The sequence below is a fragment of the Tachyglossus aculeatus genome, chromosome 21 (genome assembly GCF_015852505.1).
Source record: "Tachyglossus aculeatus isolate mTacAcu1 chromosome 21, mTacAcu1.pri, whole genome shotgun sequence".
In the NCBI taxonomy this organism is placed as follows: Eukaryota; Metazoa; Chordata; class Mammalia; order Monotremata; family Tachyglossidae; genus Tachyglossus; species Tachyglossus aculeatus.
In genome coordinates, this window is record NC_052086.1 from 77104291 (window position 1) to 77128869 (window position 24579).

A 24579-nucleotide genomic window follows, 5' to 3' on the forward strand; every position below is an offset into this window, starting at 1 on the left:
GCTTCTGGAAAAGTTGTGGAGACAGAACAAGCAGGATTTGGCAATGGATTGAAGATGGAGAATGGAAGGCAGGAATGGGTCAAGGATGATGTCAAGGTTCCGAACCCGGGACACAGGAAGGATGGTGGTGGTGTGAACTGTGATGGGAAAGTTAGGTGGAAGACGGGATTAAGGAAGGAAGATGAGGAGGTTCGATTTTGGACAAGGTGATCTTGAGATGTTGGCAGGAAATCAGGTAGATGTCCTGGAGGCAGATGGAAATGCGAGATTCTGGAGGAAGTAGTTTTGGGAGTCATCCGCACAGAAGAATGGAAGCAGAAGAGCTCCCCAATGAAGGGGCATAAATTGATTTAAAAAGGGGATCTAGACTGCAAGCACCATTCAGACTGTAAGCTTGTTGTGGGCAGGGAACTTATCTACCAATTCTGTTATATTGTACTCCCCCCATGTGCTCAATACAGTATTCTGCACACAGTAAGCAATCAAATACGATAGACTGATCTAGGACAGACCTCAAGGGTCACCCGAAGTTAGGGAGTAGGAGGCAGAAGAAGAGCCAGTGACTGAGTGATTAGCCAAAGAAGTAGGAAGAGAACCTGGAGAGAACTGTGCTAGTAAAAACCAAGGATAGAGAGTGTTTCTAGCATAAGGAAAAATAGTTCAGAGTCAAAGGCAACTAGGAGGTCAAGGAGGATTAGGATTGAGGAAAGTAGAGCAGACCTAATCCCTATTCCCACCAGGGACTAACAATCTATGAGGTAAAAAGAGCAGCTGTTTTATCTCCATTTTATATCATTTTTCAATGGCATTTGTTCATTCATTTATTCAATCGTATTTATTGGGCACTTCCTGTGTGCAGAGCACTGTACTAAGTGCTTGGGAAGTGCAAATCGGCAACATTGGGAGACGGTCCCTACCCAGCAACGGGGCTCGTAGTCTAAGAAGGGGGAGCCGGACAACAGTGCTTACTATGTGCCAGGTACAGTACTGTGAACAGGAGCAGATATAAAATAAACCGGTTGGACACAGTCCCTGTCCCACATAGGACTTCCTGATTTAATCCCCATTTTACAAATGAAGGCCTGAGGCGCAAACATTAAATGACCTGGCCAAGGTTGCACAGCAGACAAGTGGAGAAGCTGGGGATCAGAAGCCAGGTCCTCTGACTCCCAAGCCTGTGCTGCTTCTCATAAATCACAATGACAATAATAAAAATCATACATTTACTTCACACTTACTATGTGTCCATCACTGCTCTAAGCGCTAGGGTAGATCCAAGTTGATTTAGAAAGCCCTGAAGTAGAGGAGTACAGGCTGGAGGAGAGCCTTAATGCATCATCACCAATCGTATTTATTGAGCGCTTACTATGTGCAGAGCACTGTACTAAGCACTTGGGAAGTACAAATTGGCAACATATAGAGACAGTCCCCACCCAACAGTGGGCTCACAGTCTAAAAGGGGGAGACAGAGAACAAAACCAAACATACTAACAAAATAAAATAAATAGAATAGATATGTACAAGTAAAATAAATAAATAAATAGATTAATAAATATGTACAAACATATATACATATATACAGGTGCTGTGGGGAAGGGAAGGAGGTAAGATGGGGGGATGGAGAGGGGGATGAGGGGGAGAGGAAGAAAGGGGCTCATGCAGTGGCTCATGCTTAATGCAGGAGGGTAGAGAACAGGACGTCTAGGCTGATCCAGGGCAAGAGCAAAGAACAAAGCCACCCAGTTTGGGATTGTGGAGGAGAATCCTGCTGAGAAGCGTAAGAGGGAGAGGAAGCAGAGGGCTGGAAATGCAAGTCAGGCCAGTTTGGAGAGCAGGAACTCGAACCCAGGTCTCATACTTGCCAAGCTCCACAAGGCCATCAGCAGGTTAACCGCATCCCCCGCTCAGCTCACCTAGCTCGGTTAGTGTGAGGAACACGGGAGGTCACACGGCAAAGCAAGCGTCTTAGAGGATGGCTGTTGTTTCTATTCACGTCTGTCTCCCCATATACACCGAAAACTCACTGTCTACCAACTCTATTCTACTGTACTCTCCCAGTCGCTTAGTACAGTGCTCTGCACATGGTAAGTGCTCAATAAATACCATTTATGGATCAAGTGATTCACCCCATCCATCCACTACTCTGGGAAATCAAGAGTTGACTTCCCCGTACAACATCAGCCTGTTTTTAGCTCAGTGAAAACTTCCTGCAGAAATATGAACGGCCTCCTACTGCAGATCTCTCAGAAGACATTCATGCTTACTGTAACCTATCAAGGGCCCTGCCTCTGTCTTAGTGTTTGTAAACTATAGGGTGGTTCTTGAAGTGAAGGTAAAATGAGGATTGCTTTGGCTTCAGGAACATGGAGCTGTTCAGATTATAAGGATAAATTAGAATCCAAGAACAAAGAAGAGGGCATTACAGTTAAAATGGATTTTTTTTAAAAATTCCTTGACCTGAATTTTGTTAATGTTCTTTTAGAAATTAACAACGGAAGAAACTGGATAAGCCTTAATACTCTCTTCCTTCTTCCTTTGTGTTGCTTCCCTACAGTAAATATTCCTATCCACCTGAAGATAAATATTAGTCTGAGGCGGAACATATTATGTTCTCTCTATAGTCCTCCCCAGCTACCGCTAAAGAAATCACCAGCCTTAAAGCCCTAAGAGTTTTAGAGAAGCTGCCATTGCATGACGTGTCATAATCAGCCTCTTTCACGATGGGTTAGCAGGATGTAACTCACTAACAGCTGGGCCGAGTTTTTTCCGTACATACGTGTACACTCAATAGCACCTGGCACTGCAACACGCAAGAAAAATGACCAAAAAAAAAAAATCTACCCCTTTCCAAATTACTTTTCCTTGATAAGGTCTTAGACAAAAGCAAAGTAGAACTAACATGGCCTTGTGGATAGAACATGGGCCCAGGAGTCAGAAAGACCTGGGTTCTAATCCCAGCTCCGCCACTTGTCTGCTGTGTGACCCTGGGAAAGTCACTTCACTTCTCTGGGCCTCAGTTACCTCATCTGTAAATGGGGATTAAGACTGTGAGCTCCATATGGGATAGGGACTGTGTTCAACCTGATTAGCTTGTACCTACCCCAGTGCTTAGTACACTGCCTGGCATATAGTAAGCTCTTAAACACCACAAAAAAAAATCTGCAAGTTAGTTGTGTTGTCTAGTCACCAAATGCCAACAATGAGAAAATTAAACACACCCAAATGGGAAAAAGCCTCATAGCAACTTAATGGACTTTGGATAAATAATTGTGGTATTTTTTAAGTGCTTACTATGTGCCAAGCACTCTACTAAGTGCTGGGGTAAATACAAGATCATCAGGTCCCACATGGAAATCAGTCTATAGACTGTGGGAGCCTGTGGGAGTCCATGGACTGATGAAGAATGGGTACTGAAACCCCATTTTGCAGATGAGGGAACTAAGGCACGGGGAGGTTAAGTGACTTGTCCAAGGTCACACAGCAAGTACTTGGCAGAGCAGAGATTAGAACCTAGTTCCTCTACTAGGCCCCAGTTCTTTCCCCTTTCCCACTAGGCCACACTGCTTCCCCGATAAAGGTCCAGAAGGAGTTGTGGGGGGAAAACATCATCCAGTTCTCACCACTAATTTTCAAAACTATTTTCCATTCGATCAGGGGCACAAAAATGGCCCAGACCCACATGCTGCACTAATTCCTGGCACGATGACTCGCCTAGTTTGTGAACTCCAGTCCAGCCAGGGGCATGGCACAGCGTCCTTCACCCTCTTCACGTTGCAGACATCATCTTCATCCGTATTTATTGAGCGCTTACTATGTGCAGAGCACTGTACTAAGCGCTTGGGAAGTACAAATCGGGCTAGAGGGCAGGTACGGCAGCTAGGGTTACACCCAGCTGGGATTTAGAGGACTACATGTCTCAGCAACTCACAGGGACAACTGCCTATAGGGGACAGGGCCAGAATAATGCCATACCGAGTCAGACCAATGGTTCACCCCATCCCGTATTTTGTCACCAACAATGGCACCAGACTGCCAGTAACCCCAATGCATCTGCGCAATAGACTCTCCTACTTCACCCACACCTCACAGGGGATAGTTAAACAGCAGGAAGTAGGGGAGTGTGTGAGTGGTGAACTTTCTGACTGAAGAACCACCTTCGGCACCTCATGTTAACTGGCTCAGTGGGAATCCAGAGACTAGCAAAGGCTTCAGCAACAAAGAAGGGGCTAACTCGAACCCTCCCCCCAACCCGTTCACCTACAAAACTGCGGCACGTTTGGTGGCACCCTCTGCCCATAAATGGGTTTATATGTAAAATTTGAGTGCCCTCCGCCAAGTGCTGCACCTCTGCCTGCCTATTTACTTGTGGCATCCACTGTCCCAGACGGAACATGACTGGGAGGGGTAAGAGTGTGAATGGCGCTACCCAAAACACAAGCCCTACAGTCAATTCCAAGTTCTCGGACCAAGAATCCTCGGCCCCGCTCTCGTCATCACGCCCGCCCTCACAAGAGTCACCAGATATAATCAGGCTCAATTTAAGGGACAAGTGAGGGGGAGGATATCGGCCTGTCACTAATCGGACTCAGGTTGCGATGGACCGGAGATGTCTAATAAGGAACCCGGGGCTTTGGTTATACTTGCGTCAACACTGCCCTCCGCACGGCATGTGTTTCAGTGAAGTGAGTGTGTCGAGAGCCAAGGCATCCCAAGCCCCCAGGCCCCGGCCAGCTCGGGGGATTGGTAGCCCCACCACCGTGTTCCAGTTCAAAAATAAAGAGAAGGTGCTGTCCGTTCTTGGCCTAGTGGCAAGAGCACGGGCTTGGGAGTTGGAGTTGCTTGGGAGTTGCTAATCCCGGCTCTGCCACTTGTCTGTTGGGTGACCTTGGGCAAGTCACTTGACTGGGCCTCAGATACCTCATCTGGAAAACGGGGATGACGAGAGTGAGCCTCATGTGGGTCAGGGACGGTGTCCAACCTCATTACCTTGTAATCGGTGCTTAGAACGGTGCTTGGCACATCGTAAGCGCTTAAATTCCATTATTATTATAATTATTAAATGAGGCCTAGGAAAGACTAAGGGAGTGATGTGTCCATTCCACATGGCAGGAAGATTTGGGGGGGCGGGGGGGATGGAGGAGAGAGAGAAGGGTCCCTTCATGACCCCATTCCCGGGGAGCCATGGGGTTTAAAACGGAAGGGTCTCAAAGCCGGTGGGTGTTCTGGCTTTCCTGTCCCTGAAAAAAACGGAGGGTTCCCTCACAACTAGGGAAATGCACTCTGGCCACCCTGTCCCCTAAAAATGGAGGGTTCCCTCACCACTAAGGAAACTCAGCCAACCCCGGCTCTAAGTGGCCGACCTATTGACTGGCCGGGAGCCAGTTTCCTCCTGAGGAAACTGGTATATGCTGTGAAGAAACTCTGGCTCTACTGTAGTCTCCCAAGTGCTTTGAACAATGTTCTGCACCCCAAAAGCAGAACCCAAAATTGAGGGGCATCCTGGTCTTTAAATGTAGTTTATGAGAAACAGCATGGCCTAGTGGAAAGAGCCCAGTCCTGGGAATCAGAAGGTTCTAATCAGAATCATAAATGGTCTTTATAGGTTTGGATAATTAGTTTGTTTATGTGTAGAACACATAAAATGTGTCCAGAATAATAATAATAATAATGATGGTATTTATTAAGCACTTACTACGTGCCAAGCGCTGGGGTAGATATAGGGTCATCAGGTTGTCCCACGTGGGGCTCACGGTGTTAATCCCCATTTTACAGATGAGGTAACCGAGGCACAGAGAATAATAATTATGGTATTTATTCTAAGCGCCAAGCCCTGTTCTAAGCGCCGTGGTAGATACGAGGTAATCAGGTTGTCCCACATGGGGCTCACAGTCTTGATCCCCATTTTATAGGTGAGGGAACCGAGGCCCAGAGAAGTGAAGCGACTTGGCCAAAGTCACACAGATGACAAGTGGCGGAGCCAGGATTGGAACCCGCGACCTCTGGCTCCCCAGCCCGGGCTCTTGCCAGTGAACCATGCTGCTTCGGAAGAATACAGAACTGGGATAAAAAGAGGTGATCCTCGTCTGCCGTGTGACCTTGGGCAAGTCACTTCACTTCAATTCACGCAGGGGAAGCAGCGTGGCTCGGGCTTGGGAGTCAGAGGTTGTGGGTTCTGATCCCAGCTCCGCCACCTGTCAACTGTGTGACCTTGGCCAAGTCACTTCACTTCTCTGGGCCTCGGTTACCTCATCTGTAAAATGGAGATTAAGACTGTGAGTCCCATGTGGGACAACCTGATTACCTTGTATCTCCCCCAGTGCTTAGAACAGTGCTTGGCACACAGTAAGCACTTAACAAATACCATGATGATTATTATTATTCTCTGGGCCTCAGTGACCCCATGGGGATGGAGACTGTGAGGCCGGGGCGGGGGACGGCGTCCCAGCCGATGGGCTCGCATTCCTGCCCCCAGGGCTTAGTACAGTGCCTGGCATATAGTAAGCGCTTGACAAAATCCGACAATTATTAGGAAGTCATGGGGTGAGGGCTGAGGGCCCTGTGGGTACGGAGAGGGAAGGGGGGTGGGTCCTTTTACTCACAATGGCACTGGTTAAAGAGAAGCAGTGTGGCTCAGTGGAAGGAGCCCGGGTTTGGGAGTCAGAGATCATGGGTTCTAATCCCACCTCTGCCGCTTGTCAGCTGTGTGATCCTGGGCAAGTCACTTAGCTTCTCTGGCTCAGTGGAAAGAGCTCGGGCTTGGGAGTCAGGGGTCATGGGTTTGAATCCCGGCTCTGCTGCTTCTCAGCTGTGTGACTTTGGGCATGTCACTTAACTTCTCTGTGCCTCAGTTCCCTCTTCTGTAAAATGGGGGTTAAGACTGTGAGCCCCACAATTATTGAGAAGTCATGGGGTAAGGCGTGAGGGCCCTGGAGGCGCAGAGAGGGAAGGGGGGTGGGTCCTTTCACTCACGATGGCACTGGTTAAAGAGAAGCAGCGTGGCTCGGTGCAAAGAGCACGGGTTTGGGAGTCAGAGGTCATGGGTTCGAATCCCAACTCCGCCACATGTGACCGTGAGCAAGTCATTTAAGTTCTCTGAGCCTCAGTTACCTCGTCTGCAAAATGGGGATGAAGACTGTGAGCCCCACGTGGGACAACCTGATCACCTTGTACCTCCCACCACCCCCCCGCGCTTAGGACAGTGCTTGGCACACAGTAAGCACTTAGCAAATGCCATTATTATTATTCTCTGTGCCTCAGTTGCCCCATCTGTAAAATGGGGATGAAGACAGTGAGCCCCACGTGGGACAACCTGGTCACCTTGCAACCCCCAAGCGCTGAGAACGGTGCTTCACACATAGTAAGTGCTCAACAAATACCATTATTATTAGTATTATTAACCCGCCTAAGCCACTTATCTGCTGCGTGACTGGTCAAGTCACTTCACTTCTCTGTGCCTCAGTTCCCCCATCCGTAAAATGGGGATGAAGACCGCGAGCCCCACGTGGGACAACCTGATCACCTTGTATCCTCCCCCCAGTGCTTAGGACAGTGCTTAGCACACAGTAAGCACTTAGCAAATACCATTATTATTATTCTCTGTGCCTCAGTTCCCTCATCTGTAAAATGGGGATGAAGACAGTGAGCCCCATGTGGGACAACCTGGTCACCTTGCATCCAAGCGCTGAGAATGGTGCTTCGCGCATAGTAAGTGCTTAACAAATGCCATTATTATTAGTATTATTAACCCGCTTAAGCCACTTATCTGCTGCGTGAGTGGTCAAGTCACTTCACTTCTCTGTGCCTCAGTTCCCCCATCTGTAAAATGGGGATGAAGACCGCGAGCCCCATGTGGAACAACCTGATCACCTTGCATCCCCCAAGCGCTGAGAACGGCGCTTCGCGCATAGTAAGCACTTAATAAATGTCATTACTATTATTATCCCGCCTAAGCCACTTATCTGCTGCGTGACTTTCAAGTCACTTTACTTCTCTGTGCCTCAGTTCCCCCATCTGTAAAATGGGGGTGAAGACCGTGAGCCCCACGTGGGACAACCTGGTCACCTTGCATCCCCCAAGCGCTGAGAACGGCGCTTCGTGCACAGTAAGCGCTTAACAAATGCTATTATTATTATTCTCTGTGGCTCAGTTCACTCATCTGTAAAATGGGGTTGAAGACCGCGAGACCCACGTGGGACAACCTGATCACCTTGCATCCCCCAAGCGCTGAGAACGGTGCTTCGCGCATAGTAAGTGCTTAACAAATGCCATCATTATTATTATTATTATCCCGCCTAAGCCACTATCTGCTGCGTGACTTTGGTCAAGTCACTTTACTTCTCTGTGCCTCAGTTCCCCCATCTGTAAAATGGGGATGAAGACCGCGAGCCCCACGTGGAACAACCTGATCACCTTGCATCCCCCAAGCGCTGAGAACGGTGCTTCGCGCATAGTAAGTGCTTAACAAATGCCATCATTATTATTATTATTATCCCGCCTAAGCCACTATCTGCTGCGTGACTTTGGTCAAGTCACTTTACTTCTCTGTGCCTCAGTTCCCCCATCTGTAAAATGGGGATGAAGACCGCGAGCCCCACGTGGAACAACCTGATCACCTTGCATCCCCCAAGCGCTGAGAACGGTGCTTCGCGCATAGTAAGTGCTTAACAAATGCCATCATTATTATTATTATTATCCCGCCTAAGCCACTATCTGCTGCGTGACTTTGGTCAAGTCACTTTACTTCTCTGTGCCTCAGTTCCCCCATCTGTAAAATGGGGATGAAGACCGCGAGCCCCACGTGGAACAACCTGATCACCTTGCATCCCCCAAGCGCTGAGAACGGTGCTTCGCGCATAGTAAGTGCTTAACAAATGCCATCATTATTATTATTATTATCCCGCCTAAGCCACTATCTGCTGCGTGACTTTGGTCAAGTCACTTTACTTCTCTGTGCCTCAGTTCCCCCATCTGTAAAATGGGGGTGAAGACCGTGAGCCCCACGTGGGACAACCTGGTCACCTTGCATCCCCCAAGCGCTGAGAACGGCGCTTCGCGCACGTAGTAAGCGCTTAACAAATGCTATTATTATTATTCTCTGTGGCTCAGTTCACTCATCTGTAAAATGGGGTTGAAGACCGCGAGACCCACGTGGGACAACCTGATCACCTTGCATCCCCCAAGCGCTAAGAACGGTGCTTTGCGCATAGTAAGTGCTTAACAAATGCCATTATTATTATTATTAATATCCCGCCTAAGCCACTTATCTGCTGTGTGACTTTGATCAAGTCACTTTACTTCTCTGTGCCTCAGTTCCTCCATCTGTAAAATGGGGGTGAAGACCGCGAGCCCCCGGTGGGACAACCTGATCACCCTGCATCCCCCAAGCGCCGAAAACGGCGCTTCGCGCATAGTAAGCTTAGCAAATGCCATCATTATTAGTATTATTATCATCTGCTGCGTGACTTTGGTCAAGTCACTTTACTTCTCTGTGGCTCAGTTCCCCCATCTGTAAAATGGGGCTGAAGACCGCGAGCCCCCCGTGGGGCAACCTGATCACCTTACATCCCCCAAGCGCTGAGAACGGTGATTCGCGCAGGGTAAGTACGCTTAACAAATGCCATCATTATCATCATCATCATCATCATCAATCGTATTTATTGAGCGCTTACTATGTGCAGAGCACTGTACTAAGCGCTTGGGAAGTACAAATTGGCAACATCTAGAGACAGTCCCTACCCAACAGTGGGCTCACAGTCTAAAAGGGGGAGACAGAGAACAAAACGAAATATACCAACAAAATAAAATAAACAGAATAGCTACGTACAAGTAAAATAAATAGAGTAATAAATATGTACAAACATATATCCAGGTGCTGTGGGGAAGGGAAGGAGGTAAGATGGGGGGATGGAGAGGGGGACGAGGGGGAGAGGAAGGAAGGGGCTCAGTCTGGGAAGGCCTCCTGGAGGAGGTGAGCTCTCAGCAGGGCCTTATTAGTATTATTATTAGTATTATTATCCCACCTAAGGCACTTATCCGCTGCGTGACTTTGGTCAAGTCACTTCACTTCTCTGTGCCTCAGTTCCCCCGTCTGTAAAATGGGGATGGAGACGGCGAGCCCCGCGTGAGGCAACCTGACCGCCTTGTAGGCCCCCCTCCCCCCGGCGTCGGGAACAGTGCTGGGCACATAGTGAGCGCTTAGCAGCCGCCACCATTATCCTTATTATTATTATTACTAATTATTATTATTGTTATTACTGTAGTTAGGGTCCGGGCGGTGGGGCCTCTCACCTGCAGGTGAACTTGAGGGCGAGGAGCAGGGCGCAGCCGGCGGCCAGGGCCCCGCACAGCAGGCCGGGCCTCCGCCGGGCCATCAGGGAGGCGCCGCGCAGACGCCGGACCAGCGCCCCCGGCGGGGACGGGGAGGAGGAGGAGGGGCCGGCCGGGGAAGAAGAAGAAGAAGAAGAAGGGGAGCCGGCCGGGGAAGAAGAAGAAGAAGAAGAAGAAGAAGGGGAGCCGCCACCGCCGGCGCGGCCTCCCCACAACGACATCACATCCTCTCCGGGGCCGCCTTTAGACCGCGCCCCTCGTCCTCCTCGTTCTCCTCCTCCTCCTCCTCCTCAGCGCCGTCGCCATCGCCGCCGCCTCCACCTCCTGAGGCGAGGGGGGGGGGGCGGGGCGGTGGGGCCCGTCCGTCGCTCCCCAATCACGCGGCGCGCGCGCGCCCGCCCGCCCGCCGGCCCTACCGCCGGCTAACCCGGCCCCGACACGTCAGCCCGCCAGCCCCGACGCCCCGCCCACCGCCTCAGGCCCCGCCCCTTCACGCCCGCGCAGCCCCCACCCGCAGCGCTAGGCCCCGCCCACCGCCTCAGGCCCCGCCCCTTCTGGCTCGCGCAGCCCCCACCCGCAGCGCTCGGCCCCGCCCACCGCCTCAGGCCCCGCCCCTTATCGCCCGCGCAGCCCCCCTCCCGCTGGCCTCGGCCACGCCCACCGCCTCAGGCCCCGCCCCTTATCGCCCGCGCAGCCCCCGCCCTCAAGCCTCGGCCCCGCCCACCGCCTCAGGCCCCGCCCCTTCTCGCCCGCTCAGCCCCCCTCCCGCAGGCCTCGGCCCCGCCCACCGCCTCAGGCCCCGCCCCTTCTCACCCTAAACCCCCCGACGCCCCGCTCAGGGCCTCAGGCCCCGCCCCTTCCAATAATAATAATAACAATAATGGCATTCGTTAAGCGCTTACTATGACCACAGCACTGTTCTAAGCACTGGGGGTGATCAAGTTGCCCCACGTGGGGCTCACAGTGTTAATCCCCATTTTACAGATGAGGTAACTGAGGCTCAGAGAAGTTAAGTGGCTTGCCCAAGGTCACATGGCAGACACGTGGTGGAGTTGGGATTCGAGCCCACTACCTCCGACTCCAAAGCCCGTGCTCTTTCCACTGAGGCACGCTGCTCCTCCTTAAGCCCTCCGACGTCCCGCCCACGGCCTCGGGCCCCGCCCCTTTCACCCGCGCGACCCCCTCCGTCAGACCTAGGCCCCGCCCACCGCCTCAGGCCCCGCCCATCCCGCAGGCTTCAGCCCCGCCCCCGCCCCTTCTCACCCTAAGCCCCCCGACGCCTCGCTCGGGGACTCAGCCCCCCCCCCCCCCCCCCCCGCAGGCCTCGTTCCCGCCCCTTCCAATAATAACAATAATGGCATTTGTTAAGCGCTTACTATGTCCAGGGCACTGTTCTAAGCGCTGGGGGTGATCAAGTTGCCCCACGTGGGGCTCACAGTCTTAATCCCCATTTTACAGATGAGGTAACCGAGGCTCAGAGAAGTTAAGTGACTTGCCCATGCATATCTGTTGCATTTACATATCTGTACATACATTGTACATATCTGTTCTATTTATTTTATTTTGTTAGTATGTTTGGTTTTGTTCTCTGTCTCCCCCTTTCAGACTGTGAGCCCACTGTTTGGTAAGGACTGTCTCTATATGTTTCCAACTTGCACTTCCCAAGCGCTTAGTACAGTGCTCTGCACACAGTAAGTGCTCAATAAATACGATTGATTGATTGATTGATTGCCCAAGGTCACACAGCAGACATGTGGAGCGGAATTCGAACCCATTTCCTCCTACTCCAAAGCCCGTGCTCTTTCCACTGAGCCACGCTGCTCCTCCTTAAGCCCCCCGACGTCCCGCTCACGGCCTCGGGCCCCGCCCCTTTCAATCTCGCGGCCCCTCCGTCAGACCTAGGCCCCGCCTACCGTCTCATGCCCCGCCCCTTCTCACCCGCACAGCCCCCCCTCCCGCAGGCCTCGGCCCCACCCCTTTCAATAATAATAACAATAATGGCATTCGTTAAGCGCTTACTATGTCCAGAGCACTGTTCTAAGCGCTGGGGGTGATCAAGTTGCCCCACGTGGGGCTCACAGTCTTAATCCCCCTTTTACAGATGAGGTAACTGAGGCTCAGAGAAGTTAAATGGCTTGCCCAAGGTCATACAGCAGACATGTGGTGGAGCGGGATTCGAACCCATTTCCTCCGACTCCAAAGCCCGTTCTCTTTCCACTGACCCACGCTGCTTCTCCTTAAGTCCCCCGACGTCCCGCTCACGGCCTCAGGCCCCGCCCCTTTCACCCGCGCGGCCCCCTCCGTCAGACCTAGGCCCCGCCCACCGCCTCAGGCCCCGCCCCTTCAAACCCTAACCTCTAGGCCCCGCCCCTTGCACCCTCACGTCACCCCCACTGCCGCAGGCGCCGTCGCCACGCGGCGCATGCGTACAAAAGGCCGCGCTCAAGCCTCCTCCTCCTCTCTCCCCCTGCCTGCAATTCTCACCCCCCTCAAGTCCAAAAAGCCACTCTGCTCCAATTATTAATAATAATGATGGCATTTGTTAAGCAGTTACTGTTCTAATTGCTGGGGTGGGGGTGGGGTACAAGGTAATCAGGTTGTCCCACATGGGGCCCAGCTTGGTTCAGTGGAAAGAGCACGGGCTTTGGAGTCAGAGGTCACGGGTTCAAATCCTGCCTCCTCCAACTGCCAGCTGTGCGACTTTGGGCAAGTCACCTAACTTCTCTGTGCCTCCGTTACCTCATCTGTAAAATGGGGATAAGACTTTGAGCCCCATGTGGGACAAACCTGATCACCTTGCAACCTCCCTGGCGCTTAGAACAATGCCTCGCACATTGTAAGCACTTAATAAATGCTATTATTATTATTATTATCCCCATTTTCCAGATGAGGGAACTGAGGCCCGGAGAATCGATCGTATTTATTGAGTGCTTACTGTGTGCAGAGCACTGTACTAAGCGCTTGGGAAGTACAAGTTGGCAACCTATAGAGACAGTCCCTACCCAACAGTGGGCTCACAGTCTAAAAGGGGGAGACAGAGAACAAAACCAAACATACTAATAAAATAAATAGAATAGATATGTACAAATAAAATAAAGAGACTTGCCCAAAGTCACACTGCTGACAAGTGGCGGAGCTGGGATTAGAACCCATGACCTCGGACTCCCAAGCCCGGGCTCTTTCCTCTGAGCCACACTGCTGCTCATTTCCCTAGGCACCCACTGTTTCTCTATCACTTTACATACTGGATTTTCACACTTACCCATTCGTATTGGCAGTCTTTTCTTCGTTCTGGCCACATCGTTTCGTATCTGTCTCCATTGAATTATAAGCTTCTTGAAGCCAGCAAGGGCTCAATAAATGGTGGATTTTCCAATGGTATTTGTTAAGCGCTTACTATGTGCAGGGGCTGTACTAAGCAGGGGGAATGATAAAACTGATCAGGTTGGATGCAATCCATGTCCCACAGTCTTAATCCCCATTGTACCCATGAGGTAACTGCGGCACAGAGAAATTAAGTGAATTACCCAAGGTCACACAGCACTCAAGTGGCAGAGCCAGGATTAGAATAGTTATAATAGTAATAATAATGGTATTTCTTAAGTGCTTACTATGTGCTAGGCACTGTACTAAGCACTGGGGTGGATACAACCAAATCGGATTGGATTCAGTCCCTGGTCCCCGGTGGGGCTCACGGTCTCCAACCCCATTTTACAGATGAGGTAACTGAGGCCCACAGAAGTGAAGTGACTTGCTCAAGGTCACACAGCAGACACGTGGCAGAGCCCAGCTTAGATTAGAACCCACGACATTCTGACTCGCAGGCCCGTGCTCTATCCATTACGCCATGCTGCTTCTTCTAATTGATTAATCGACCAATTAATCAATCTTCCATGCTCACAATACAGTGTTAAGCATGAAGATCCGGCCAGCCCGCTTATCCTGTACCTGTCTAAAACTGAACTAGTCCTCTGGCTCATGCCCATACTTGCCCCTAACTTCTCCATCTCTGACACCCCCACCACCATCTTCCCTGTTCTTGAAGTTAACGACCTCGATGCCATCTTTGACTCCTCCCTATCTTCATTCAACCCTGCCAAATCTTCCTGGGTTCTTGCTCGCAATGTTTCTGGAATATCTGACCCTTCCTTTCTACCCAAATGGCCATCACCTTTTCAAGCTCTTTTCATCTCTTGATTAGCTTATTACATAGTACCCTCAAACGCCTCCTTTCAGTCTATATGACACTCCACAGCCTGAATAATCTCCCTAAAATGTCCTTCTCCTTACATCTCTTCCCTTCACAGAAACCTCCACATCCAGAAAAAAATTCCTCACCATTAGCTTCAAGACTCTTCAGAATCTGCTCTCTCCTTATCCTGCTACTCTCCAGCTCATGCTCCATTCTTGCCCAATTTTCTCACTGTTCCTCATTCTCAACCCGCCCACCTCTGACCCCTGGATCAGTGCCATTCATTCATTCAGTCGTATTTACTGAGCGCTTACTGTGTGCCGAGCACTGTACTAAGCATTTGGAAAGTACAATTTGGCAACGAATAGAGAATCCCTACCCAACAAAGGGTGTCCTTTCTCCTACCTATAATAATCGTTCTCTTTAAATACATATTATGTACCAGGCTCTGGGATAGAAAATACAACCAGATCATCAGACACAATCGCTATCTCATATGGAGCTCACAGGAAGAACAGGAATTTACTGATGAGGAAACTGAGGTAGAGAAGTGACTTGCTCCAGGTTACACAGCAGGCAAAGCTAGATTAGAACCCAGGTCTCTTGAAACCTCTTTCCCATCAAATCAAATCCCATTTTCAAGCCCTCCATTCATTCATATTTACTGAGCGCTCCTGGTGCACAGAGCACTGCACTAAGCGCCTGGAAAGTACAATTCAGCAACAAAGATGGTCCCTACCAAACAACAGGCTCACAGTCTAGAAATTCCACTTTCTCCAAGAATTTCCCTATTGTTTTCTTATCCCCAGATTGTACTCTCCAAACTACTATTTCAGAATTGATGTGCTTACATGCAACCACAGTACTACATAACAATGTCACTGTGGTACTTAAGTGCTAAGGGCTGCGCACTGGGCTAGATACAGGACAATCGGATCAGACACAGTCCCTGTCTCCACATGAGGTTCCTAGTCTAAGGCGGAGGAAGAACAGGTATTTAAACCTCATTTTAAAGATGAGGCACAGAGAAGTTGAGTGATTTACCTAAGGTCACACAGCAGACAAGTGGCAGAGACCGGATGCGAACCCAGGTCTCCAGACTTATTTTACACCCTCACTCCCCACCCCTCAATTAGATCAGTGCCAAAAGCCTCAGCTTCCAGGTAGGCTTTATTAAGGCTCAACATATCTTTCCCTCCATTTCCCCTTAGACTTCAGTTTTTTTTTTAGAGGGTGACTTGTCTGTGAGACAGGGACTGTGTCCAATATCTGGCCGAATGCTTAGCACAATATTTGGCACACAGTAAGTGCTTAATTCTATCACTAAATTATAAGCTCCATGAGGGTAGGAATTGTGTCTTCTGCTCCACTCCCAAGCTCCTAGAGTACAGGGCTACGTATCGAGCCCAACTGTACTTTCCATTGGCTTAGTACAGCACTCTGCACACAGTAAGTGCTCAATAATTATGATTTAATGAATGAGTGCATAATAAATATTGCTTGAAAGGTAGGCTACGGCCACAGAGAACTAACCCAGGATGTTTGAGGGAGGAGAGATAAAGAGGGGGTCAAAGGAATCTTAGCTCTGCCTCCCTCCTTCTATCTCTCCTTCCCCGAGGAAAAGGTTAACAGTCCAGCTTTCCAAACCAGGTCAGCATGGAGTAGTGGAAACAGCCTTGGCCTGAGAGTCAGAAGGTCATGGGTTCTAATCCCGCCTCTGTCACCTGTCTGCTGTGTGGCCTTGGGCAAGTCACTTCTCTTTGCCTCATCTGCAAAATGGGGATTAAGACTGGTGAACCCCACGTGGGGCAGGGAGTGTGTCCAACCCGATTTGCTTGTATCCCACCCCAGCGCTTAGTACAGTGCCTGGCATATAGTAAGCGCTTAACAAATACCATCATTATTATTATTATTATTATTATTATTAGGTCTCTCTCAGGAAACCATCCACCTGCCCAGAAGCTCGCCTGGCCTACTTCTTTTCTCCAGACCAGTCGCTCTTTAGAGAGACGAGTAATGCATATAAATGTCAGAAACTGGCACTTCTGAAGCAATTCTCACTGCATTACTCTAGATGTTAAAAGACACCTAAATTGTCAAAGATCACACTGAACCCTTTGGTTCTTTGTACCTGTGACCAAGCACCCTCTGCCGCTGAAGTTCAGAAAAAAAAATGTAAAAAAACCCACTCCAAACCGGGATACGGACTGAGAATCACCCAGGATCCCCCCTCTAACCTTTATAAGTCCATCTGTAGACACAAACTAAAGCAAACAAAATTTAATTTATGAACTATAACAAAACTCTCATTGCTGTGGTTGCCAAAGTCAGGAAACCAAGATAATGGAGATGAAGAGTTGCAACACAACTATGGCTAATCCTGCTTGAGTGTTATTGAAACCAGGGCAAAATACTAATTGTTATATTTTCTATAAACTGTAGAGAATAAATCGACATGAATATTGAGGATCACCTCTTTACCTCAAATATATATTCTTCTGGACATTCTATGTGTAGACCCAGTAACAAAATTATCATCCAAACCTATGAAGAACATTCACAATTACTTCTTTTTAAATGGTATTTGTTAAGCACTTAACTATGTCCAGGCATTGTTCTAAACCCTTGGATAGATACGAGGTGATCAGTTTGGACAATATCCCTGTCCCACATGAGGCTCACAGTCTTAATCCCCATTTACAGATGAGGTAGCTGAGGCACAGGGAAGATAAGTGACTCACCCACGGTCACAAAGCAGACAAGTGGCTTTTAGACTGTGAGCCCACTGTTGGGTAGGGACTGTCTCTATATGTTGCTGTACTTCCCAAGCGCTTAGTACAGTGCTCTGCACACAGTAAGTGCTCAATAAATACGATTGATGATGATGAAGTGGCACATCTAGAATTAGAACCCAGGTCCTTCTGACTCCGAGGCTCATGGCAATGCTGCTTCTCAGTAGAAATCCAACTTTCGACCCACATCAGTATGGGATAAAGTCTACGTTTTGGCATCAAATTACTGCTTGGGAAGAAAGTGCCAGGGAGATGGGGCTAAAGTTTGAGGTGCCACGTTTCACCAGCTCCATTATATCAGCATAACCATCTGATGTCCACTGGATTGTAAAAAGCTTCCAGAGCAAAGCCCAGGTCTTCGTACTGTTATAGTACGATCCCACGCTCTTGGTAGAGTGCCCTTCACCTAGTAGATGCCCCGGGTAATGACTGTTGCTAACACTGACAATGACAGTGTTTTCAAATTTCAGGCCTTTAAAACTCTTTTTTGTTGTTATTGCTGCTCCTACCTGAGGAGCCTAACAGGAACACCAAGAATCCAGACCAACTGGCAGAAGAGGAGGACAGTATCAGCATTTCCTCAATGCTTTCCCAGGCACGTTCCGTCAATCAAGTGGATTCCCAGATCAATGAGTCACATATGGATGCAGTTACACTCTAACCCCCACCAAGAATCCTTCGTGGCATCAAGTGAAATGCTTCCAGGAAATACTGAAGAACTGGAACGAAAGAAACACATTAGAAAACAAGTCTGCTTCTACTTGCAACATTAAGAAAATTGAGGGTTTGGAATGTCTTTCCTCCGCTCAAGACCCGCGTTTGCCTCATGAAGACTTGGTCTTTGCGAATCGTTAAGGGAAGATTACGGATAGAGGCCTAGTGAGAGACTGCTGTAGATCTTCCATTCTAAGACGTCTTCTGAAAAAGGAAAAAAATAAATATCGGAAGGTTTAGGTATTTACCAGCAGAAGGCAGGGATCCGTTGCAGTCCCTTTTCCAGCCCCCATGTTACCATCTCTGTTGTACTGTACCCTCCCTAGTACCCACACAGAAGGTGCTCAGTAAATATCATTTTTTGATAACCTTCTCTGGGGGTAATTCCAAATCTTCGAACCCTCAACTGGCCTTTTCCCCCTTTCAAAAAAATCGCATGAATAAGCTAAAGTGTTCAGTGGAAAAACAGGACTTGCGATTTGGAAACCCGTCGTTTAGCAACCCTGAAAAAGGTCACAATATTCTAAGAGCTATATAAATGTTTTATTACAGGCAATATTGGTCCATACAACACACAATACTGACAATACAAGTATAACCTTGGAAAATCATTTAAACAGCAAAGACCAGGAACAAAATTTCACTTGAGTTGATTTTTCAAAAAATGTTCAATGCTCTTTTTGCATGATTCTTTTCAGTAAATGTATGTTTCACTACAATAAGAGAAAAAATACCCCATTCAACGTACTAGCGTTAAATGGTCATTTTGCTTAAAAGTTGGTTTTTTTCAGTCTTTTTTTTTTTAGCAACCTACATACAGATAAATAGCAAACTTGATTTCTTTTAAAACAGATCCTTTCCATAAAACATCTAGAAAATTTCAACCATCATTTTCTTCTTGTTCCAAATCACCGCGTGTGTTATCATGTTATTTTAAGCTTCTCGGCCGAAGGGCCGACAGAATAGGGGCTTTCCTAGACATAATCTTTTCCTCCTCCTCCTTTCCCCCTTAATAAGCATCCAACCAAAATTCTGTCCAACAGACGGCATAACAGGATATATGTTAGGGCAGTTTATCACTTCACCATCAGGCCTCAGGTGAGCCCAGCCAAATCTGTTGAACATCTCCACCATCATATCTACTATAGACTGTTGTTCGGGAAGAACAATATATACCAATAAAAGCAGAAAACTTGTGGTTTTTCTGCCACATGCTCTGGAATACTTTCAAATTTTCAGGTTAACGCTTTGATCAGGTAAACGTAAGCATATCTTTAGTATCAGTTTAAATCTTTAAACAAAAAACTATATTTTCCAAAGTCATTATCATTTGGAGCAATCAAGTGGTCTTTCCTTGCTTTGCTGAACTTCATCTTTAGGACGTCTCTCCTTTCTTCCCATTCATGAAGTTCGGCATTTCCATGCGCAAATTTACAGTTGTTTCCTTCCAGGCATGTGCCATCCATATACCTGTTGAAATTAGATCACACTCCGGTTTAAAGCACCAAGTTGTATCAAAATAGGCAATTAAAGCAAAATCATACATTTATGCCACAAAATACTTTTACCCGCATTTTTGATCCCTCCAAATTGTCATTGATAAGCACTTAGTACCATGTTCTAGACCCATAAAGTGTTCAGTAATCATCACCATCATCATCATCAACCGTATTTATTGAGCGCTTACTGTGTGCAGAGCTCTGTACTGTACTAAGCGCTTGGGAAGTACAAGTTGGCAACACATAGAGACAGTCCCTACCCAACAGTGGGCTCACAGTCTAAAAGGGGGAGACAGAGAACAAAACCAAACATACTAACAAAATAAAATAGAATAGATATGTACAAGCAAAATAAATAAATAAATAAATCGTGGTAATGCCACCGCTTGAATGATTGTAATACCCTGAATCCCCATTTAAAAAACTGGATTTCCTGTACTTCGCAGGGGTTTTTTATGGCACCAGAGAGCAATTTCTGCATTAATATTCATTATCCAAACTTTCATCAACTTCTTTCTATATAACGCCCTACTCAAATTATGTTTAGGGCACTGCTACCTCAACTTCTTTTTATATCGTGCTCTACTAAAATGATTTTTAGGGCACTGCTACCTTGGTGAGCAGCAGGCTAAAAATGTGAACTCCAGGGATTCAGGGGCTGAAGTGGCGGCAGTAGCAGCGGTTGAAATTTATGTTCCCACCTTGTCCTGCGACTGCGTCTCTGCTTTTTGCAAAATTTGCCCTTATACTAGGAGCCCGATGGATGCCGAGTAGCAATGGCAGAAGTCCGTACCAATACAGACTTTTCTACTGCTACATTATCTGCCAATGTTGGTGTCCTCTTCCCAGAACAGACATGTCAGGGAGTGGGCAAAAACGTACGCTTCCTACTGTGCCCTCCACTCAACATGTGAGCTCTTTGCACCAAGGTAGACCCAAAGATAGTAACTCTGGTAGGAATACAAGGACCTCAAGATTCTAATTTTTAAAATCACCCTTAGTTACCTAATACAATAAAAGGCATATCTATCAATCACACAATAGTATTTACAGAGGGCCTAATGTGTGCAGAGCTCTAGACTAAGTCTATGGGAGGGTACAAAAGAGTTAGGAGAGATAATCGCTACTCTCAAGGAGTTTACGGTCTAGTGGGGGTGACAGATACTCTGCTGTAGAGCAGAGTTTTAGTAGTAGTAGTAGTAGTAGTAGTAGTAGTAGTAGTAGTAGTAACAACATAAGATGCTACGTTCAAAACAGTGCCACTACTGAGTATACAAGGACTGAGCTGGTGTAGAAGTGCTTTCATCTAACCCAGTGCTTAGTACACAGTAAGCGCTTAACAAATACCATAGAAAAGTGCTGAGGTGACACCTGGGAAGAGAGGAACTGGGGAAAAGAAAAATAAATCAGGAAGCCTTCCTGGAGGGGATATGATCTCAGAAGGACTTTTGAAGATTGGGAGAGTTGCATTCTGGCAGATTTGAAGCAGCGGGGGGAAGGAGGGTGTGGGGGGAGGTCTAGGTAGGAGGAGAGGTGTGTGCAAAGTGTAAGAGTAGGAGAAATGAAAATGAGTCTCGGTGAGTAGAAAAGCTGGAGAAGAATGAAGAGTACAACCTGAGGAAGACTGAGAGATGAGTGAGAGGGAGAACCTTAAAGAAGAGGAAGGGATAACTATTGAGGAGGGGGTAAATATTTGCAGAATGACATCTTAGAAAAATGACCTGGGCAGCAGCATAAAAGTATGGACTGGAGAGGGGCAAGACCGGAGGCAGGGAAATCAGCAAGGAGGCTGATCCAGTAGTCAAGCCGAGATATGACAAATTCCAGAACCAGGGTGGTGGTTATTTGATGGGAGTTTAAGGGATCCCGGAAATGCCGTGGAGGAAAATCCAATGGGAATTAGCAACAGACTGAATAAGAGAGTTGAAAGAGAGGGTGGAGTAAAGGATAATGGCAAAGTTACAGCTATCGGAGATGGAGTATGACGATGGTGTTGTCAACTGTGATGAGAAAGTTAAGTGGAGGAGAGATTTCGGAGGTGGGGAGAAGATGAGTTGTTCAGTTTTAGACATTTTCAGGTTATAAAGTCAGTGGGACATCAATGTGGCAATGCCCTGGAAAGCAGGAGGAATCAAAGGTTACAGAGGAGATGAGAGCCTATGAGGGGATAAATCTTGAACAAAGCTTTGAGATAACAACCTTCCCTCTGTCAGCAAGGAAGTGAAACCTCACCGTCTTCAGGAACAGGGCTTAGAAACTGAACCCTCATAGCCAGAGTTTCCTTGCCGCCATGTGCACGGGTAACTCTGTGTGAGGGCCGCAACGGGAGGTTGTGCTGTGTATTTCCAAGAACTGTCTCCCAGGGACAGGGAGGAACCTGAGGTCTGTCCTCTCCAAGTACTGCCTTATGTTAATGCTCATTTTGGATCGATTCATTTGTATATTTGCTCTGGTTGTTGTAATTGATTTTGGTGTGTCACTTTTTCTGTTTCTTACAAAAATCCTAATAAATACCACAACAGCAACAAAGGACTAAAAATTTAACTAATTTTCTTGAGGTTCTTGTTCACATGAACAAGGTGCAGGTATGTAAAAGAGGAGATTATGCAATTACAGCTACATGAGTGAATCAAGCATCTTGAAGGAAGAAATGAGTGGGCGCCAAATGTAAGCCCTCCACTTTGTACAAGCAAGGCTATGAATAAGTATCATTATAATTTGAGTTGTCTATATCAAATTTAATAATTTTGGTATTTGTTAAGCGCCTACTATGTGCCAAGCACTGTTCTAAGCACTGTTCAGGTGCTTAGAACACTGATCAGGTTGTCCCACGTGGGGCTCACAGTCTTACCCCCCCATTTTACAGATGAGGCCCAGAAAAGCAAAGTGACTTGCTCAAGGTCACACAGCAGACAAAGTGGCAGAGCCGGGATTAAAACCCACGTCCTATGACTCTCAAGCCTGTGCTCTTTCCACTACGCCACGCTGCTTTTCAAATTTGATCTGATACCCCTCCCAGTGCTTATCACAGTGCTTCAGCACATAGCAAAGGGGTCCTCAAATTGATTTAAAGCACTCACTATTTTTAAGGAATCGCTTCGTCACCAAAAACAGAAAGAGACAAAATTGGGCTACGTGATCACGAAATGCCTATACCACATCTCTTTACAACTACTTACGTCCAACTAAATTCAACGTGCAATGTTCTGATATAACATTTTCAAGCTCACTTACCCATTACAAATGCTAAAATTGCCTGTTGGAAAGCGATGCTGCCAGCAGTACTGATCATCTTCTGTGAGGAAAACTTTCTCTTTGTGCTTTTCGGATGAGATGTGGTCTTGCCACTGTTTCTCACTATTGCAGTTTTTTCCGCACATCCAACAGTGAAAGTCTGCCTAATTCATATCAGAATAAGACAGGAATTAGAACTGGACCCAATAATCTCTCAAGCTTAGAAAGAGAATAAGACCTACACAAATATAAACAAGTGAGCTCTTGCTTGGTTGACATGCCTTTCAAACATAATCAAGGAGTCTAGAGAATGGAACAAAGATTTTTGGGTTAGGCTACCGTGGAGATATTAAATATTTAGTACATGGGGTTTCCTCCCTCTTCTCTCTAGTGGTAACAATGGTGTTTATTGGCTTTAAAGCATTCAGTCACCTTGCCCGCTCCTACCTTACCTCACTGCTTTCCTACTAAAGCCCAGCAGGCACACTTCAATCCTCTTCTCCTTCGTCCTCCTGCCACCCCTTGCACTCTGATTTGCACCCTTTATTCACCCCACCTCAGCCCCACAATAATTACGTACATAACCCTGATTCATTTAAGTATATTAATGTCTGTATCCCGTTCTAGACAGCAAGCCACTGTGGGCAGAGAACCTACCAACTCTGTTATATCGTACTCTGCACACACTAAGTGCTTAATAAATACGACTGATTGATTATTCAGCTCAAACTTTGTCCCCTCTGTTTCTGAGACTTGTCTTTTTCTTCGGCTTCCTCCCACCCCAAAGTTTGTTTCTGGGCTTTTGGTTTCCATGAGGGTGAACAGGATGTAAGACCATGAAGGTATTTTGTGTGTAGCTGGGAGTGGCTTCCATTCAGTATAGCCTAATGCTCTGATCTATTCCCTTTATATCAATCTAAGACATTAATATAAAATGACATCAGAGGGTCATGAAAGATGGAAAAAGACAAGGAAGGAGACAGTGGAGAAATTGGTAGGGTGTTTTGGGTTTTTTTTTTGGCCACACTACTTTCACGCACATAAAATAAAAATGGTGAAAATCATTTGTACCATTTCCAATTTATTCGGCTTCTGGGATCCTAAAATCGATATTTAAACATGTAATTTTCACGTATTCTGGGTACTTAGTGTAAACTTTTTAAATTAAATTGAAAATATAGATGCCAATTTTCTACACAACCTACAAAGTTAATACTTACTGTAACTTCAGCATAATCTGTAGGCATATGAATTTGTTTTCCGTTTTCCTTGTTTGACTGTCCAGCTACTTCATCCCCCTTTTCAGTTTTTTGACCCTTTAGCCAGTTTTCATAAGACTGCTCCAACTCTTGAACTAGGAAAAGAAACTATAGTCAGCAATCGCAATTAAACGATATTGTTTCATACTTCAAAAATAACAGATTTCTAACTTCTAGGTTTGTTGCTTAATTCACTAGGCCATGCTGCTTCTCTGCTACATACAAACTGACATTCTTATTGCTAATTCATAAAGATGGAAAACGTGACTCAATTGTGATTGAGATTCTGAACTTGAATGAAGTCCACAAGTCCCTAGAAAAGAAACAAAGTAGTAGACTGGAACCAATAACACAAAAGTCCATCACAAGATTACAGGCAATAGTTGTCATTTCTTCCTGTTGGAAGAACATGTATATGACATATCACAGCTGAGTGTTAAATAATCCAACAACTAGGAGTTAGAAGAAAACGATTTTGTCAACCTACATAGCCGGTTTTGACAGCTATTACGCTAGGCTAAAACTAGAGTAACTTTGTCCTTACACTCACAGAAAGGAAACAA

General features: G+C 47.2%; 2 protein-coding genes across 2 annotated transcripts in view; both read right to left on the bottom strand.

Annotated features, from left to right (window-relative positions):
• TXNDC11 (thioredoxin domain containing 11) overlaps window positions 1-10609 on the bottom strand; it is a 75220-nt gene extending 64611 nt beyond the window's left edge. The window contains exon 1 of the mRNA XM_038763960.1: window positions 10288-10609. Within this exon, the coding sequence (XP_038619888.1) occupies window positions 10288-10547 (260 nt within the window). The 5' untranslated portion in view covers window positions 10548-10609. The remainder of the gene's footprint in view (window positions 1-10287) is intronic.
• A 7939-nt stretch (window positions 10610-18548) lies between these two features.
• Window positions 18549-24579, bottom strand: part of ZC3H7A (zinc finger CCCH-type containing 7A) — a 50122-nt gene continuing 44091 nt past the window's right edge. Inside the window, exons 21-23 of the mRNA XM_038762898.1 lie at window positions 23978-24111; window positions 22758-22921; window positions 18549-19494 (exon numbers count right to left, since the gene is read on the bottom strand). Coding sequence (XP_038618826.1) covers window positions 19305-19494; window positions 22758-22921; window positions 23978-24111 — 488 coding nt within the window. The 3' untranslated portion in view covers window positions 18549-19304. The remainder of the gene's footprint in view (window positions 19495-22757; window positions 22922-23977; window positions 24112-24579) is intronic.